Below are 18,220 nucleotides of genomic sequence, written 5' to 3'. Positions count from 1 at the left end.
GGACAATTAGAAATCTTTGTGAAGTCTAAAATTAATAAATTCTGTGGTGCATAAATAACTGCCAACATAATACATTCTCACCAATGCGTAATTTTCTTTTTAACTATTTTTTATAGAGATGTTAATCTCTCCACTTATTCTAATAGATGATATGACTGACTATTACATGCTAAATTCCCCAAATGAAACTACCACAGTTTCTATATTAACTTTTCTTCATGTGCCTTCTACAGGTATCTATGGAATCCAAGAATCCATCATCATTTCTGTCCCATATAGAACTAAGGATTATCTACCTATAAAATCCACACAAACACCAATAACCTACCATTTCTTCAAGTTCTAGGTTGTTTGCATTCTGCCCGTCGTTGTTAATGTCAACATTGTTAGGAACCTGTTGCTGGCCGCCTTCTTGCCTGAACGGGAACCATCCAGCCTGGTGTCTGCTCAGCAAAATAAAGAAATCACTTGTGTTTGTAATACTATAAAACAGTGTCCCTCAGGGAAACACTACTGGAGGTGTTCTAATAAATGATAAAAACAAGTATCTTACTTCAAGTCAGTGGATTTCTCAAGGTTAGTAACACCAAAACAAAACCTAATTCAAATCTAAAAGTCTATCTTGTACATAACTGGCTCAAAGTGACACATTAAACCACAAAATATTTGGAGCTTTTTTCAAAATGAAATATAACTAAATATATTTCTTTGCCTCTTAGAGAAAAGGCAAGACCAGGAATCTACTTATGAAAAAAGTGTGACCTATGTTTCTAGGACTTACTATTGATAAATATTACTTTAAAAAAGCATCCTTATGAAATTATTTATCATATTCTTGAGGATACTAAATAACCGAATATACTACATAAATCTGAATCATCGAATTAATAATTTATATAAAATATAATAATTAAATACTCTGCTTTTAAACAATTCTGATAAATATTTTTACAATACCTGTGCCATTGCTTTTGGTTATTATGAACACGCTGGATACCTGAAGGCCAATATTAAAAATCCTTCATTCTAACTGACTACATTATGCTAGAATCTGTGATAAACTCTTTAGAAATAATTAAAAGAAACCACAAACAGTTAATATCCATCACTCACAAATAAACCAGCAGCATGGCTCCCATTACCATGATAAACCGACTAAAAGAAGAGTAGAAGTATACGATGCTGAGGAGAACTGCAGCTCGCGAGAATGTGTACACCCAGTCTAGCCAGTCACGGTTGAAGTCCTCTTCGTTTAGCACTGGTCCCCCCTGTGCATTCATCTGAACATTCTCATTCATGGGCCCATTTTCTTGGCCCACTAGGTTGGGAGCTGGTGGAGGCTCTTCTCCAGGAACATGTGCCAAATTTAAAGGTGGTGATGCAGTGGGCTGAATTGGGTTGGCACTTGATGTGGCCTGAGCTGTAACTGCAGCTTGACTGAAATATTCACCAAAATATTAAAAAGAAAAAAAAAACTTTACCATATTATGCATTTTAAAGACATTTTAGGTAATGAAAAATTTTTATAACCCTAATCTTGACTATCACACTCTTGCTCTGTGTTTCTTAGGAAGCAGTTCCCAGTGAAAAAGTGGGGCTAAGGAAGAACTTTCTCTTAGCCTGGCCACCTAAGACCACAGCAGAGAGGAGGAGGAAATGATAATGGCCATGTTCACATTCTGGTAAACGGTTTACAAGCTGACAGTGAGTAGCTAAGGGTCTTTCTGTTAACAGCTTCCTTTATTATTCTACATGGAATGAACATCTCGAAGCTCCCGACTTGCCCTCATGCCACACTTCGACATACCTGTCTAAATATGGGTTTAAACATCAAATGATTCTTGGATAACCACGCCTCAACCCCAATCATAGGAGTTTTGTCACCTGAGAAAGGACTGTGCCCTTTAAGGTGCTGTTAATGTGACTGTGTAAGTCAGAACAGATAGCAAGATGGCTCAGGGGGCTATGGCACCTGTCACTGAGCCTGACCACCAGAGTGTGACCCCTGGGACTTAGGTGGTATAAGGAGAAACAACTCCCACACACTTCCCTCTGCTTCTACATGTGACTCAGTGTGCACATGCACACACACATACACACACAATAAAAATGGTCAATTTTAAATTTTGTTTTCTTAAGTCAGAAAAAGGGCTAGGGATGTAATTCAGTTAACATAACCCAATCTGCCACACATGAAAACCCTGTGCTCCATGCCTAGCACCACATAAAGTGGTATGGTAGCATGCATGTGCCTATAGTTCCAGGATTAAGAGGTGGAAGCTCTAGGAACAACAGTTCACGGTCATCTTTGGCTACATAACCATTCTGAGACCAACATGGGCTATATGAGACCCTGTCTCACAGAGAAAAATAAGATTAGAGTAAGTTGTTTATTATAGGTTCCCCTAAAAACAAGAAATGGCTGGGATTTGTCTTTAAATATTAACAAGGAAATGTTGTAGAATGAGACTGACATGACTCTGTAAACACTGACACTGAAACAGGCACACAGAGATTCATTTTACTATTTTATATTGTTTATTATTTAGTATTTTTAAATGCTTAAATTATATAGTCAACACAGCTAATAAAAATTAAGGAAATGTTCCCTGGGTATAAACTCCTATTTAAACCAATGTGCTAATACCTTGGTTCTTAATAAGCCTTTTGTTTCTAAAACATTTCTTATTTTATGACTGTTTCGATACATGCGTGAACTTGAAAAGGTAAAACCTGTGACTCCAAAGTTAATGGCGCACACAAGGTAATATGTCTCAGCAGTATGCTACACTAAGTCTTACTCCCGTTACATGGTTCTCATGGAGGTCACAAACAGGACAAAGGGTGGAAAGCAGAGTACTATGCACAAAGTCAACACTACACCATAGCTGACACTATAGAAGTACAAACAGTCTCCCTGAAGCCAGTGTTTATGAACGAACACTAGTATAGGAGCTTCATAAAGCAGGTAAGCTCTGTACAGGGATATATACATCCCTCAGGCTGGAGGCAATAAAGTCAGTAGACATTAGGAGCAGAAAAGAAATGCCTGATATACTATTACTTGAAGTAGGATAAGGTTCGAGTATCATGAGATAGAAAGGAAAGCTAACATGAAGTAAAACAGGTTTAAAATAAAATTCTGGAAGCAGGATTCAAAGAAAGAGCAGAAGCTCAATTGTATCATTTCTGTAAGGTTCTGGGTTCAGAGATAACAGACGCTAGAATCTAAATAGTTTCAGTCGAGAACTTTCTTGACAACTAATAGGGGAAGTCAGAAGGAAACGGCATTTAAAGAATGAAGAAACCCAAGTTTAGATGCTCTGAACTTAGAGCAGAAGCAATTACTCTTTAGGAATCTCCCAAGAAAGAAGTGACACAGGAAGCACAGAAGGTAAAGGACTCATCATCATGAAGGAGAGAGTCAGTAATTGCAGCTACAGAAGAAAGAAATCTAGGAGCACTGCCCAGGACAGATTCCTGGGTGCCAACAGGCACACAGTGGGTGGGTGAATCTGCCAAAGTGAGCCAAGATTGTTACTGTTAAAAAGGAGGGAAGAAAATAATGAGAAAAAAAGAGAAGCAAGAAAACAGGACCATACAAACCAGATGAGGACACAACACAGCAGCCGGTTCATTGAGGACAAGAGTATGGGATAAGGATGAATGGGAGAACGAAGCAGAGACTTGACTCACTGACGAGATGCCTAGTTCCTCTGGTCACAGTCAAGAAATGAGTGCAGTGACCATATGAGCCACACCGAGCCTTACACTTCCTTGGGCCACTTTTCCTTTGACCTTTTAGTCTCCATGCAGACCTGCAGTCTTTCAGGGAAACTCTCTTCTTCAACTTCTATACTGTGTTTTAAAAGTATCTGAGTACTGCTAAATGAAATCAGGGGTAAGGAGAAGGGGCTAAGACCCAAGTAATTTGAAGTGAGTATCTTCTGAGAAGCTTATAAATTCTTACTCCGTAATTTTGAAGTATGACAGAAACAAATGCAATCCCAATTCAACTTAAGGTAAAGGAACATGAAGCCATTAACAAAGAGGCTAAAACAATGAATTAGACAGACTTACTATTGCATATAATACTGATGAGCATACATCTGCTGCCACCACAGCATCTGCAGTGGGCTGAGAGCAGGGTACAAGGGAAACCCAGGTGGCACAGCTTGTCCAGGAAACTGGTGGTCCACATTTCTGCAATAAAGAATAAATGAAGCCTTTTAATGTGTCAAAAGCTTAAAAAAAAATCCTCTGGACTTATTTATGAACTAAGTCAATCACCGACACAGTATTTTTAAATCTTATTGAAAAGATACTTATTTTCAACATTCATTCCTCAAATAACACAATATATCTTACCTAAGTTGGCCCTGGACCCAAGTATATAAACAAAATAAGTCATCCACAAAACACGAAGTTAGTGTGAAAAAAGTAAAAAAAAAAAAAAAAAAACTTTGATTTTTAAGTATATTCTTTTTAAGAATCAAAGCTATAAAATAAACTTCATGACATTATTTTGAGGAATAGGTCACAGTCAAGCAGTAAAATTTTATTAAAGATACAGCAGACAATTAATTTAAAAAAACAAACATTTCAAATGCAAGCTGTCATTTAAAGAGCCAAGAGTGAACAACATACTTCTAAATTTCTGTAAATAAGTTAAAATTCTATTAGTTCAGTAAAACTTGTAGAAAGCCATGATTAACTTCCTTCTGCCTCAGTTTCCCTAACTTTGCAGGGGAATCTTCCTCAGAACATTGCTACGGTGTACTCAGGAAACGCCAGTGTTGGGATTTGAAGGCAAACGTCCCAGGCAGGCTCGTGTATTTCAACACTTGGTCCCCAGCTAGTGGCACTGTTTTAGAAAGTTAGGGAACCCTGAGAAGATGCAGTCCTGCTGGAAAAAGTGAGTCAGGGGTAGGGGCTGACTTTGATGTTTAATAGCCCAGCCCCACTTTCTGTATTTCCTGTGTTTTCTGACCCGCTGTGATCAGCTACCCCACACTCTTGCCTTCCCCACCATGATGTATCCCTTCAACTATAAGCTAAACAAAACCCCTCCTTCTGAAATCGCTTGTCAAATATTTGGTCATAACAAAGAAGAATGTTACAGTGAGCCAGTTTTGATTTAATTAACCACCCCTTAAATAAGACTCTAATTCTTTCTCTGATGATGAGTGACCTCTAGCCTACACATTTGTACACACATACATACAAGCACTCACACACAGTCTAGATGGAAGGCAACTATTAAACATATATTGCCAAAAAAAAGCAAATGCTTCTAAGATGATCTTGATATGTTATTTCCCTATTTGTTTAATATTGTTAAACATGACTGAACTATGTAATCAGTAAAATTCATTCTGTGCTTAAGCTAGCATATTATAATTCTCAGTTATGTTTACTGACTTTTAGATAAGATGTTAATGTTCAGCACTCGCCAGGAATCAAGAAAAAAAAAACTCTTTTGATACTAAATGACAGTATTATTGAAACCTAAAGGAATAGAAAAACTAATAAAAATTTATTTAACTGTAGTGATTTGAATGAGAATGGCCTAAATAGGCTCGTATATTTGCATGCTGAGTCCCCAGCTGGTGAACTGTTTGAGAAGGGTTAGAAGGTGTGGCCTTGCTAGAGTGGGAGCGGCACTGTTGAAGGAAGTGTATCTCTCTGCGGCTAAGAGTTGAGGCCCCGTGTCTCTCTGTGTGTTGCCTGTAGAACAGGATGTAAAGTTCTCAGCTACCACACCATCACCATGCCTGCCTGCATGCTACCACACCCCCAACATGACAATTGACTAAGCCTCTGAAACTGTAAGCAAACCCGTAATTAAATACTTTCTTCTATAAGACTTGCCTTGGTCAGGGTGTCTCTTCACAACTGAAACCCTAACTAAAACAATAATTTAAATGCTTTCGATACTATACCATTAAGCAACAAGTAAAAGAAATTTTCCACACTAAGAAATATGGTTATTAAATTGCTGGTAGAAAAAAAGGGGTTCTAAAAGTTTTACCTTTTCCATATAGTCAAGTATTCTAAAATACAGTATTCAGTTAAATTACAGAAAATGCAGCAGAAATTGGCAGCTTAAAAAAGCTGTTTTTAATAGTCATTAACATCTTTTACATACAGAGTTCCTAAAAATAATTATCATTAGGGCACCAAAAACAAATTAAAGCAATGATAAGCTTTTGTTGTTTCCTAAGTTAGAAGACACTAAAAATATCTATCAATATTCCAGACCCTGTTGATCTCTAGCAATACACACACACACACACACACACACACACACACACACACACACACAGCTAGTACTGACTGTGAAATCCAACTCTTTCATTGCTAGTGACAGTATGAACTAAAATAAACTTTTACAGAACAATTTCTAAAATGTAAAAATGTTCTCATATCTGTTTGTCTAAGTAATTCTGTTTTTGAAAATACGCTTACAAAAGTAGCAGACATGAAAATAAAAACAAAACTTCTCATCTTTTTGCCTTTGAGTCAAGGCTACACTTGTCGTATAGCCTCCTAACACTCCCAGTATATGTTCTCACTAACAGAGACACACTGGACACTATGATAATATGCCAACATAGAGATCCCTGGCACTCACCTCCCTTTTGAAACTGTTCTTAACTTCTGAATGAGGGTGTTTTCTCTCTGACCTATCTACACTGACCCATCTGTACATCTAGAAATCCATTCAGTTAAAATATAACAACAAAAAAGGATGCACGCGTAAGTTATCCATTATGCAACTATTTAATAACAAGACTGGAAATAATTCAAATATTTTTTAATAAAAGAGTAGACATTATAACCATGTACTTACTGAATTACTATATGGCTATAAAATAAATTAGTATCTCTTTATATATCTTTGAGTGACTTCTTCAATATTATCTTAAACAGGATATAGAAAAATATGTATAAATGCTCCTATTCATGTTAGAATGAGGAGGACAGGGGGCTGGAAAGACAGCTCAGAGGTTAAGAGCACTGGCTGCTCTTTCAGAAGTCCTGAGTTCAGTTCCCAGCAACCACATGGTGGCTCACAACCATCTATAATGAGATCTGGTGCCCTCTTCTGGCATGAAGGTATACATGCATGAGGAACATGGTATACATAAAAAAAAAAAAAGAATGAGGAGAATATACTTGAGTACATATACAGAAGTTTTCTTGAATTTTCCACCAAGAAGTAATGGAAAGATAAATTAAAAACCAATGAAGGCAATAAAAGAATAACAAAATATTATGAGAGAACAGGAAAACAGAATAAAGTAAGTCTCTTGAAATGTGTCTGAATAAGAGACCTATAACACTGTGTACAACTAAAGAAAAATGCTACCCCATAAGGAAAACACAGCAAGCTGTAATAGCACAAAGAAACAAACTTTCGTTTGTACTTGACAACAGAATTATTGTATGGTTTAAACTTTCAAAAATTTTCTTAGGCTTATTTATGTATATGAATGTTTTGCCATGTATGTATGTGTACTACACATGTGCCTGGTACCTGCAGAGATCAGAAGAGGGCACCAGATCCCCTGGAAGCAGCGTTATAGATGTTTATAAGCCACTATGTGGGCTCTAGGAACTGAATACAGGTCCTCTGTAGGAGGAACAAATATTCTTAACTGTTGAACCATCTCTTCAGGCCCTAAAATAATATTCTTAAAAAGACTTCCTCTACTGTCAGAGATCTTAAACATCCTCCTGGTTGGTTATTTGTAAGTAATTCTTTGCATAAGCAATAAACTTGACTTTCATTTTGGAAAGAACTAATTTTTTCTATATTTGCTTAAATTTTTGCTTTAATGTCTTCTATAGAACTAGGTTCTCTGGTGTCTTAGGAACTTTTTCCTGTGCGTTTTTGTTGTTGTTCGGCTTTTTGTTTGTTTTGATTTCTTGTCTTTATTTTCTATCTGATTTGATTTTGTGCCTTTTTGGCTGGAGTATGTCATGAATTTCTTCATCAGAGCTTTTTCTTTAGTTTCTTCATAAAATGATCACAACTGCATTTCAGATGACTAAGATTTTGCATCCTCCTTCTCCATCTTCTGACTCTACATGTCTGTACACAGACAGCAACTAAGTGCTGGCCACTATGCACAGTGAAGCACAGGTCAACCTTAATAACACAGGCACTACAACTATAACCCGGTTCTACCTACTCAGCTTCCCAGATTTAAGTAAGTTCCAGGCACCACAAACCATCCTCACACCACTATGCCCTCTGTCCATGATGGGTATTGTCCCTTAAGCCATGAGCCAAAATAATCAACGATCCCAAATGAAATTCCAATATCATTCTTCACAAACAGGAAAGCATCAAGAATTTTATATAGAGGCACAGAAGACCACAGACAGCCAAGGCAATCCCAAATAAAAAGAATAACACAGAAAATATCATCATTTCTGATTTCCAACTATACTACAGAGCTACAGTAACAAAAACTAGCATGGTGCAAAGACACACAGATCAAAGGAATAAAACTGAGAGTCACTGATATTAGTCCATAAAACTGTTACCTGGGTTTTTTTTTTGGAGATATCAAAAATATACATTAGAAAATAGGACAGCATCTTCAACACATGGTGCAGGGAAAGCTGGATTTCAACATACAGAGCAATTAAATTAGATCTTTATCTCTCGCCACAAACAAAACCCAACCAACTGAAACTGCTGCAAAGTGGGCAGCACACTTCGGCTCACTGGCACAGGCACACACTGTCTGAATGAGACCTCAGGATCACAGGAAACAAGACCAACGGCAACAGATGGGAGATCATGACACTAAAAGCTTCATTACAGCAAAGGAAACAAATGAATACACAGACCACAGAATGGGAGAAACTCTTTGCCAGCTGTTTATTAGCAGAGAATTAGTATCTAGAATATACAAAATCCAAAAAGCCTTTAAACATTAAGAAAATAAATATTCCAGTTTTAAAAATTAGCTATACAATTATACAGAGCATTTTCAGGAGAAATACAAATGTCTAGTAAATAAAAGAGTACTCAACTTCCTTAGACATCAGGAAAATAAAGATTAAAACCACTTTTAGAATCCACTTAATGTGCCAGACTTTGTTGACTCCCCAGGGGAAGAAGTGGGGGAGTGGGCTAGTGGGGAGGCGAGGTGGGAGGAAGAACTGTAGTTGGAATATAAAAAAGAAAACAGAGAAAAGAAAAAATCCACCTCACCCTAGTGAAAAGGGCCAACATCAGGAACACAGCATGACAGTAAATGCTGGAATGGATTTGGTGAAAGGGGAATTCACAGTTAGTAGGAACAGAAACCAGTTGCAGCCACTTTGGAAACCAGTCCAGAGGGCCCCCAAAAAAGTTAAAATAGCATTGCCTTGTGACCCAGCTACACTACTCAGGGCTTATACTCAAAGTACTTCATATCCTACTACAGAGACACTTAAGCTATTGCTCTATTCACAACAGAAAAGAAATGGAAACAATCTAGATGTTCATAACAGATAAATGAATAAGGAAAATGTGGAACTTATACACAATGGAACACTACTCTGCTGCAAAGAAAAATCAAAGCACAAATCTGCAAGTAAATATATGGAACTAGAAAAACATACTGAATGTGGGAGCTCAGGCTCAGAAAGACAATGGCATGTGTTCTTTCTCACTTGCAGATCTCCCTCAGTTTGCATACTTAATTTGGAACACAAGAGGGAGCCAGGGAAGTAGAAAGAAGTCTTGGGTAGGTTGGGGGAGAGGGAAGGATACCCAATAAGAATGGAGGGATAATGGAGTATAAGTAGAACATAAGTAGTGAGGGGAGAACTAGGGTTGGGAAGGCTTAAGAAGGGAGAAATGTGGGAGTATGGAGAGAATCAGGGGTGAAAAAGAGCTGATGCAAATGTAGTAATAAGGGCGGCGGGGCTGTGTTCCCAGCACCCTGGCCGCCTGCTCGGCTAGCTTATGCCCCAAAATAATTACATGGACACTGTATTCTTTTAATCACTGCTTGGCCCTTTAGCTCTAGCCCTTACTGGCTAATTCTGATATCCCAATCAACCCATCTCTAATAATCTGTGAGCACTGGTCTTACCGGGAAGATTCTAGCCTAAGTCCATCCTGGGTCGGAGCTGGGGCATGGTGTCTCTCTGAGGCGTCTGCTCCCGAGAGGAGAGCTGTGGAGTCTGAGCTCACTTCCTCTTCCTCCCAGCGTTCTGTTCTGTTTACTCCTCCCACCTATCTTCTAACCAATGAGGACCAAGCAGTTTCTTTTTATTTAACCAATGACCTTCCTCCATCATCCAAAGGAAGAGGATATCACAAGCCATAGAGGAGCTTACTATCACAAACCCAACTTTCATAAACAGTGGAGGGAATAGTACGGCACAGGTAAAAAGAAATGAGGTATACTGAGTTAAAAGATTAAGCAGGGATGGGGAGGAGTATAGGAAAGGAGGGACAGGAGGTGGGCTAACTAGAACTAAGGATATCTGAAAAAATATTAGGAAAACCCGCTAGTCAGTAAGCTAATTTCAAAATACAACTTTAAAAATAATAACTCAAATAAAACTACTCTGTACAGTGCCACTCCCAGAAGACGGGTTATTAAATGAAATTCTCAATACAAAGCATGGGATATCTCCCTACAAGTTATTGGTCAAGAAGGACCAAGTACTTCCAAAACAACACAAGTTATAGTCACTGCGCTTACCCACCATAACTACATGGTAAGACCCTATTATTTGGTGGCAGGACACACAGAAATCAATCTCAAATAACCAGGACACGTCCTTGCTTGGCTAGCTTTCACAGTGCCAAAAGGTACTATGCAGTCTGCTGTGGGGGGAAAGACACCAATGGTCTTTTGAATCCTGGACCATGGGCCCTGCATGTTATAATATGAACTTTCCAGACAAGCTATGTATAATGGTACAAGAAAAGCATGTTATGAGGTAACTAACTGCTTTCTCATTGATTTGGGGCCTGCTCCACATTGAGGGAAGTCCCTGGTCAAAAGCCCATAGCTCGGAAGATCACAGGCCCTGGAGTAGAATGTGCTATTGTATTTTGCTAAATGACCATGCTGTTAAATTGCCTTCTAAATATTTAGTTTTGTACCCGTAGTCCTGGGCTGCTCTTAATCTTGGTCAAAGAAACTTCTCAGTGACCAGCAGTCAACAGGAGGATGTGCAACTGCCAAGAGTAAAGTCTGACTGCTCACTCTAACTGGGACATCTACATTAACACCACAACAGCTAAGTTAAAGCAGCATCTCGAAAGAGGAGGTGGAAGGAATGTAAGAGTTGGGGTGGGGGCTGGGGGTTGTTACAAACCAGTCTTCTGGACACAGCAGCTGTGGCTACCTGCACAAGACTTACTTCATAAGATCAACCCAACAAAAGATCTCCAGGCAAAACCCCTTAGGAGTTTTCTGACACTACTGAAATCGGATAGTTGCTGGGGTCTGAAGAACCATTCTTTATAGAGGATGTGGCTGCTACTAGGTTTCTCATGCTGCAGTGGATGGCCCCACACTCATGTATATAGGAACAACACTAACTGGACTTAGTGAATTTTTCAAAAAGCAAAACAAATAAATACATGAAGTTGGGGAAGAGGGCATGTATGGGGAACATGAGGGTAAATTACAGACAAATATTTCATTATGAACATGCACGAAGTTTAAAAAAAATTTTAAAAAATTGTCTAGCCGGGCGATGGTGGTGCACGCCTTTAATCCCAGCACTCGGGAGGCAGAGGCAGGCGGATCTCTGTGAGTTCGAGGCCAGCCTAGTCTACAAGAGCTAGTTCCAGGACAGGAACCAAAAGCTATGGAGAAACCCTGTCTCGGAAATCCAAAAAAATAAAAAAAATATTGTCTATTCATTCAGCCAACCTACTAGATATTGTTGTTATACACTTAGTCAGCATTTAATATTTTTTGCTACTTTCTGTGTTTGTTGTTACATTTATTTTAGCTTCTCACTTTCAGTAATTATCTAATTTTATTTCTGTTACATCTGTTTGTGAATAAAGCATGTGAAAATACTTGAAAAGTTAAGTTGGTTTCAAATGTACTTTAATAATCAAAAAGATGCTACAGTGAAAAAAACTTTAAAGTAGATTTGTGTGTATGTGTGTGTGCGTGTGATTTTATAGGGTCCTAATTACAACCCGTACTCTTTCACTTACCCTTGGATTACATACGGAAACTGACGACTCTGAGCTGGGTCAGTTTGTGCTTGTGGAAGGGTACGATGCCTCAATCCTTCTGAAGAACCAGCAACTAATGACAAATTCTCTTGACTGGGGGATGGAGTTGTTGAATCAGAGTGATCTGAATTCTAAAATAAACAAACAAAAAATGTAAGTATATTTTACTAAACATGTATCTATAAAATCCCTCTGGAAAAAAAACCCTGAATTTTAGAAACTGATTTGAATCTCGTATCCCATAAAGCATATTTTGATTTTAATGAAACTAAAAGGGTCAGAAAGCCAAGATTATGATAGTAATACTGTATTTATCAGATAGACAACAGAATAACGACCTACAAAAAAATGCATACTAAATTATGTAGATTAAATGACAGCAAGCAAAGCTCCTTTGACAACGCCTAGTACATAGAAAATGTCTAAGAATGGCACTAACTTCTAGTCATTTAAACTGCTACTATAAGCCAGATATCTTGTAACATACGTCAAAGTATCGTACATTATTTAAAACATAATTACATTTTATATAAATTATAGTATTCACACCTTGAAAGGCTAGATACAATGCTACTTTTAATCCTTCGAAGTTTGTTAAAATTGCAACATCCTCTTGATAGGCAGGATATCTTTTAGCCTGTCTACCTTCCTAAGTTCTGTCCAGGGGGGAAAAAATCACAAGCGCACTGATCTGCAAAATGATCTCTGAGACTTAATTGGGGGAGGGGGAGGGAAATGGGAGGCGGTGGCGGGGAAGAGACAGAAATCTTTAATAAATAAATAAATAAATTTTTTAAAAAAAAGAAGAAGTTACTTCATTAAAAAAAAAGAAGAAGTTACTTCATGAAAAACAGATACTAAATATTTTACTAAGAAGTCTGGCTCATTATGACATAACCAAGAAAGGCTTTTAAAAAAAATTCTCATTAAATGGGTCATTAAGATATGGTATTCAGGGCTAGAGAGATGGCTCAGAGGTTAAGAGCACTGATTGCTCTCCTAGAGGTCCTGAGTTCAATTCCCAGCAACCACATGGTAGTTCATAACCATCTGTAATGAGATTTGGTGCCCTCTTCCGACCTTCAGGGATACATGCAAGCAGAACACTGTATACATAATAAATAAATCTTAAAAAAAAAAAGATATGGTATTCATAGCAGAGCAGTATTGGCGCTTGCCTTTAATTCCAGCACTTGGGATGCAGAGGCAAATGGATGGATCTCTATCTCTGAGGCCAGCCTGAGTGAGTTCCTGGACAGCCAGGGCTACACAGAGAAACCCTGCCTTAAAATTGCCTCCCCCAAAAAGGTATCGTATCCATAAGTATAATTAATAGAAAAGCCTAGCTATATGTCAACACACCCTAATTTCTCTAAAACTTATTACTTCTCATTTTATTAGGCAATTTTTTTATGATTAGATTTTTCTATCATTTTCAAACCTCTTTGAAATCTTTAAACCATAAAAAACATAGGGGAAATTAAACTTATTTTTCCTTTGATACTTTTCACATTTTCATAACACTCTAAAAAATATATATATGCTAATGACATGTCATTATGGCCAAGAAACCACTGGCTCAGTAGGAAAAAAACAAAAAATAAAAACTAGAATATACTTGTATCCAAAACTACATTAAAAAAAATCTCTGTGCTAGTCTGGAATTTGTCCCTTTTTATGCCAAGGTAGGAAACATATAAAGATTCATATTCAATTTAATGTAAGTTCAATTCCCACAGAAGACACACTGAGTAAATAAGCAATTTAAGGATGTATTTCTTAAAGAACCAGTTATCTAATATATATTAGAAGATCTCTCAGGTAACTTACCCTATTGATTACACCTGCCTTAATATTTGGATTGAATTCTTTTCCCTTTTTTCTTTTTCTTTGTGTTCCTCAAGGCAGGGTTTCTCTGTGTAGCCTTGGTTACCCTGGAACTCTCTCTGTAGACCAGGCTGGCCTCAAACTCACGAAGATCCACCTGTCTCTACCTTTCAAGTGCTGGGATTAAAGGTGTGTGCTACCATAGCCCAGTTGATTAAATTCTTAACCAGGGAAATACCTTTAACACAATCAAAGTTCCCTGCTTCAGCAAGAAGTAAGTAAAGAAAGCTTCCATGATCTCCATTATCTCACCCTAAAAGTTGAACTCCTACAAGCTTCCAAAAGAATTTCAGGCAGAAATGAGTATCTAGTTACATAAGAGATAAATATATTAAGTGATTCTCCTCCGCTCTTCATTGTGAATGTAAGCCTAAATCCAGTGATTAAAAAGCAAAACAACCAAAACAAACAACAAAACCCCAAAGTCTTCTGTCAAGTAATCTACCTTAAGAAAATTTAGGTCATTTAGATTTAAATAATTTAATGTGCTTTGAATAAAATATACTACACTTGATACCTTACTATTTCTTAAACTTCACTAGCCTAAGATTTATATTATATAACCACATCAACTCTGTTTCCAGAGTTTTCTAGTAACTAAATCTATAAAGATTGGCTCCATTGCTGACCTGTCCATTAATCAAATTACAGCTCATGGTGAACAAATCTTGTAAGCAAAGTAACACTGTATCAAAAACAAATGCTAAATGTCATAGTCTTAAATTTTTCAAACAACCTCACTGAGTGTGGTGGTAAAGTCTTCGATCCCAGGAACTGTGAAGCAGAAGCAAATAGACCAAGGCCAGTCTCAGCTACACACCGTGAATTCAAGTCCAGAAGGCTTACATGAGACCCGTTCTCAAAATATCAAATGAAGATTAGAAATAAAACAACACTACGAACTCCAAGTGATCCATCTAGTTTTTTTTTTTGTTTGTTTTTTTTTTTGTTTTTCGGGACAGGGTTTCTCTGTAGCTTTTGGTTCCTGTCCTGGAACTAGCTCTTCTAGACCAGGCTGGCCTCGAACTCACAGAGATCCGCCTGCCTCTGCCTCCCGAGTGATAGGATGAAAGGCGTGCGCCACCAACGCCCGGCTAAAATATTTATTTATTTATTTATTTGTTATGTATACAATATTCTGTCTGTGTGTATGTCTGCAGGCCAGAAGAGGACACCAGACCTCATTACAGATGGTTGTGAGCCACCATGTGGTTGCCGGGAATTGAACTCAGGACCTTCAGAAGAGCAGGCAATGCTCTTAACCACTGAGCCATCTCTCCAGCCGCAATCCATCTGTTTTGTTTGCACATTTGTTCTTTGCTGTGACGAGGACTGACCCACAGCCTCACATATGCTAGACTGTGTTGTACTGCGGAACAACGCCCCAGCCCTCCATTTAGTTTTTAGAGGCAGATAAAGAAAATCAGAGAAGTTCAATGTTTACTCCTCTCAAAACAACTCACAGAATTGGTGCTGGATGCCAGTGCTTCATGCCCTTCTCTATTGGTGATGGATTTTGGAGAACTGGGAGGACTCCGAGAAGTACAGACTAGATGAACCATATGATACTCATCTTGCTAAAATTAAAGAAGATCATGTTTAAAGAAAAATTTACAATTTAAAAAGTCACTGGCTAAGCTAAAGTATTGTACTCAAGACTTAAATTCCTTTCCTTTCTAGCCTAGCCATTTTGTTAGTAATAAATTGTTCAATATTTGGAGGTAAGTTTGCCATTTTAACATTTGTAGCCTTCTGAATGCAATATTTTCTAACCATGCTTAAGAGATGGTTTCAATACTCAATGACTATTATGTTAAAAGAACTTGGCATACATAGATTTTAAACAACAAATATTACAAAATATTTCATAATAAATTTATTATTTTCATAATAAAAATTATCAACATAAACTATTAATCCAATATAAAACATATACTGTCTTAATAACAATGTAAAAGTCACCTTGAGATTTCAGACCCACAAACTCTGAATAGCAGAACTACTTCAGTTACTTGAACATACCGATAAAAGCAACTCATCTCTTTTGCCTTAATTTTAGCAAAGTGAAGAACAGCTTTTTACTTTCCAAACTAAGTCATTTTTTATCTATAACACTTATACACACAGATATAGAGTATATATTTGAATTCTATTATGTAAATATTCCATATTATTTCCACAGATTTACAACTGTGGCTGAGAAAAAACATTTTAAATAATAACTAGGCTGGTCTTTATGCTTTAATGAGATCACACAGAAATGTACACAAGACATACAGCTGGTAAGCTAGAAAACATGATGGCAGCAGACAACAGAGGAGGAGAGAGCCAAGGTAGCATTTCTGAACAACTATGAAGAGCAGCAGCAGCAGCATGGAGAAGGGTGGGTGGGCAAGAGTCCAAGAAGGATGCCTGAGTGGAAAAGGGAAGACCTGATCAACTATCAAGAGAAAAAGGGAAGACCTGATCAACTACCAAGTGGAAAAGGGAAGACCTGATCAACTATCAAGTGGAAAAGGGAAGACCTGATCAACTATCAAGTGAGAAAGGGAAGACCTGATCAACTATCAAGTGGAAAAGGGAAGACCTGATCAACTATCAAGTGAAAAAGGGAAGACCTGATCAACTATCAAGTGAAAAAGGGAAGACCTGATCAACTACCAAGTGGAAAAGGGAAGACCTGATCAACTATCAAGTGAAAAAGGGAAGACCTGATCAACTATCAAGTGAGAAAGGGAAGACCTGATCAACTATCAAGTGAAAAAGGGAAGACCTGATCAACTATCAAGTGGAAAAGGGAAGACCTGATCAACTATCAAGTGGAAAAGGGAAGACCTGATCAACTATCAAGTGAAAAAGGGAAGACCTGATCAACTATCAAGTGAAAAAGGGAAGACCTGATCAACTATCAAGTGAGAAAGGGAAGACCTGATCAACTATCAAGTGAAAAAGGGAAGACCTGATCAACTATCAAGTGGAAAAGGGAAGACCTGATCAACTATCAAGGAAGCCAGACTTGTGCTCAGTTCTGAGGTGAATTCCAGGAAAATCAAGGGCAGCCTTAAAGGAACTTATGATATAGTTAACTGACAAAATTAGTGCATTCGGGCACAACAACAACAAACCAGTGCAATAGGGCTCAATGAGAGACATACATGACAATATTTTGCATAAAACAAAAATCTAAACTACAGTTGCTCTAGGAGTCTAGAGGATGAAGTTCTTGGGGTTATGCTGTTTAAGGAAAAGCTTCAGACAGACAGCATGACATAGGTAGTCTCTCTTGATACACAAACTCAGCTTCTGAATAGGAAATACTGAAGTATCCAATGTGTATCCCCATAAAACCAGGGCCAAAACATCATACTAATAATGGTTTATCAAAACATCCATCCACCTTCAAGGAATATATCTATAGAACATTTTAGAACTAAACAGTTTGTAGAACCAATACCAACATTTTACTGAAAGGAAACCAACTTTAAGAAAAGAAACAATTCAAAGAACTATTTCAAAAGTAACACTTCCCAAGGTCTGCAAACGTCTTTTGAGAATATTCATGTTCTGGCCTCAGGCTGTTATTCAGAATATTTCAGAGAGCAGAACATATAGCAGTTTTAAACAGGAAAACAAAGTTCAGGATAGCTCACTGGTAGTGCAAAGTCCTAGGCTGGGGATGACCCAGCACCAGAAAAGTAGAAAAAAAGAATGGGTGAGCTCATTTAAGGACTATTCTATATAATACTATAATAGTGGAAATATGTAATTCTACATTTATCAAAATCCACAGAGTATGCATCACCTAGATAACTCTGAGAATGCATAATTTCAGTGACAATGTCCACTGATCACAACTATGATGGCTAAAGCAAGCTATACATTAGGGGAAAGTGGATGAGAAATCTCTGTGCTATAAACTACAATATTTTTTAGGTGGGCAGATGGTAAAACACTATAGCCATTTGAAACAAGCAACTGAACAGTCAGAAGCCACACTGGCAAAGCTAAAAAGGCCCTTAAGCAGAGAAATACATTGACATTACATTTTATGTGTCCCACAGGTGATTATAAGCAGAGTAAAAGAGATCAGGAATATCTGCATTAAGACTT

General features: G+C 37.7%; 2 protein-coding genes across 3 annotated transcripts in view; one reads left to right on the top strand and one right to left on the bottom strand.

The window, feature by feature from the left end:
• Window positions 1-18,220, top strand: part of Septin7 (septin 7) — a 325,981-nt gene that overhangs the window by 142,098 nt on the left and 165,663 nt on the right. The gene's annotated exons all lie outside the window — the stretch shown is intronic.
• Herpud2 (HERPUD family member 2) overlaps window positions 1-18,220 on the bottom strand; it is a 31,593-nt gene that overhangs the window by 1,000 nt on the left and 12,373 nt on the right. Inside the window, exons 3-7 of one of the 2 annotated variants that reach the window (XM_075966496.1) lie at window positions 15,574-15,687; window positions 12,203-12,354; window positions 4,081-4,203; window positions 1,114-1,437; window positions 329-443 (exon numbers count right to left, since the gene is read on the bottom strand). In XM_075966496.1, coding sequence (XP_075822611.1) covers window positions 329-443; window positions 1,114-1,437; window positions 4,081-4,203; window positions 12,203-12,354; window positions 15,574-15,687 — 828 coding nt within the window. The remainder of the gene's footprint in view (window positions 1-328; window positions 444-1,113; window positions 1,438-4,080; window positions 4,204-12,202; window positions 12,355-15,573; window positions 15,688-18,220) is intronic. The other variant, XM_075966497.1, reaches the window with a different exon arrangement.

The sequence above is a fragment of the Microtus pennsylvanicus genome, chromosome 3, assembly GCF_037038515.1.
Source record: "Microtus pennsylvanicus isolate mMicPen1 chromosome 3, mMicPen1.hap1, whole genome shotgun sequence".
Classification (NCBI taxonomy): Eukaryota; Metazoa; Chordata; class Mammalia; order Rodentia; family Cricetidae; genus Microtus; species Microtus pennsylvanicus.
The sequence above is the reverse complement of the archived record's forward strand: the minus strand, read 5'-3'. Positions and strand labels throughout refer to the sequence as shown.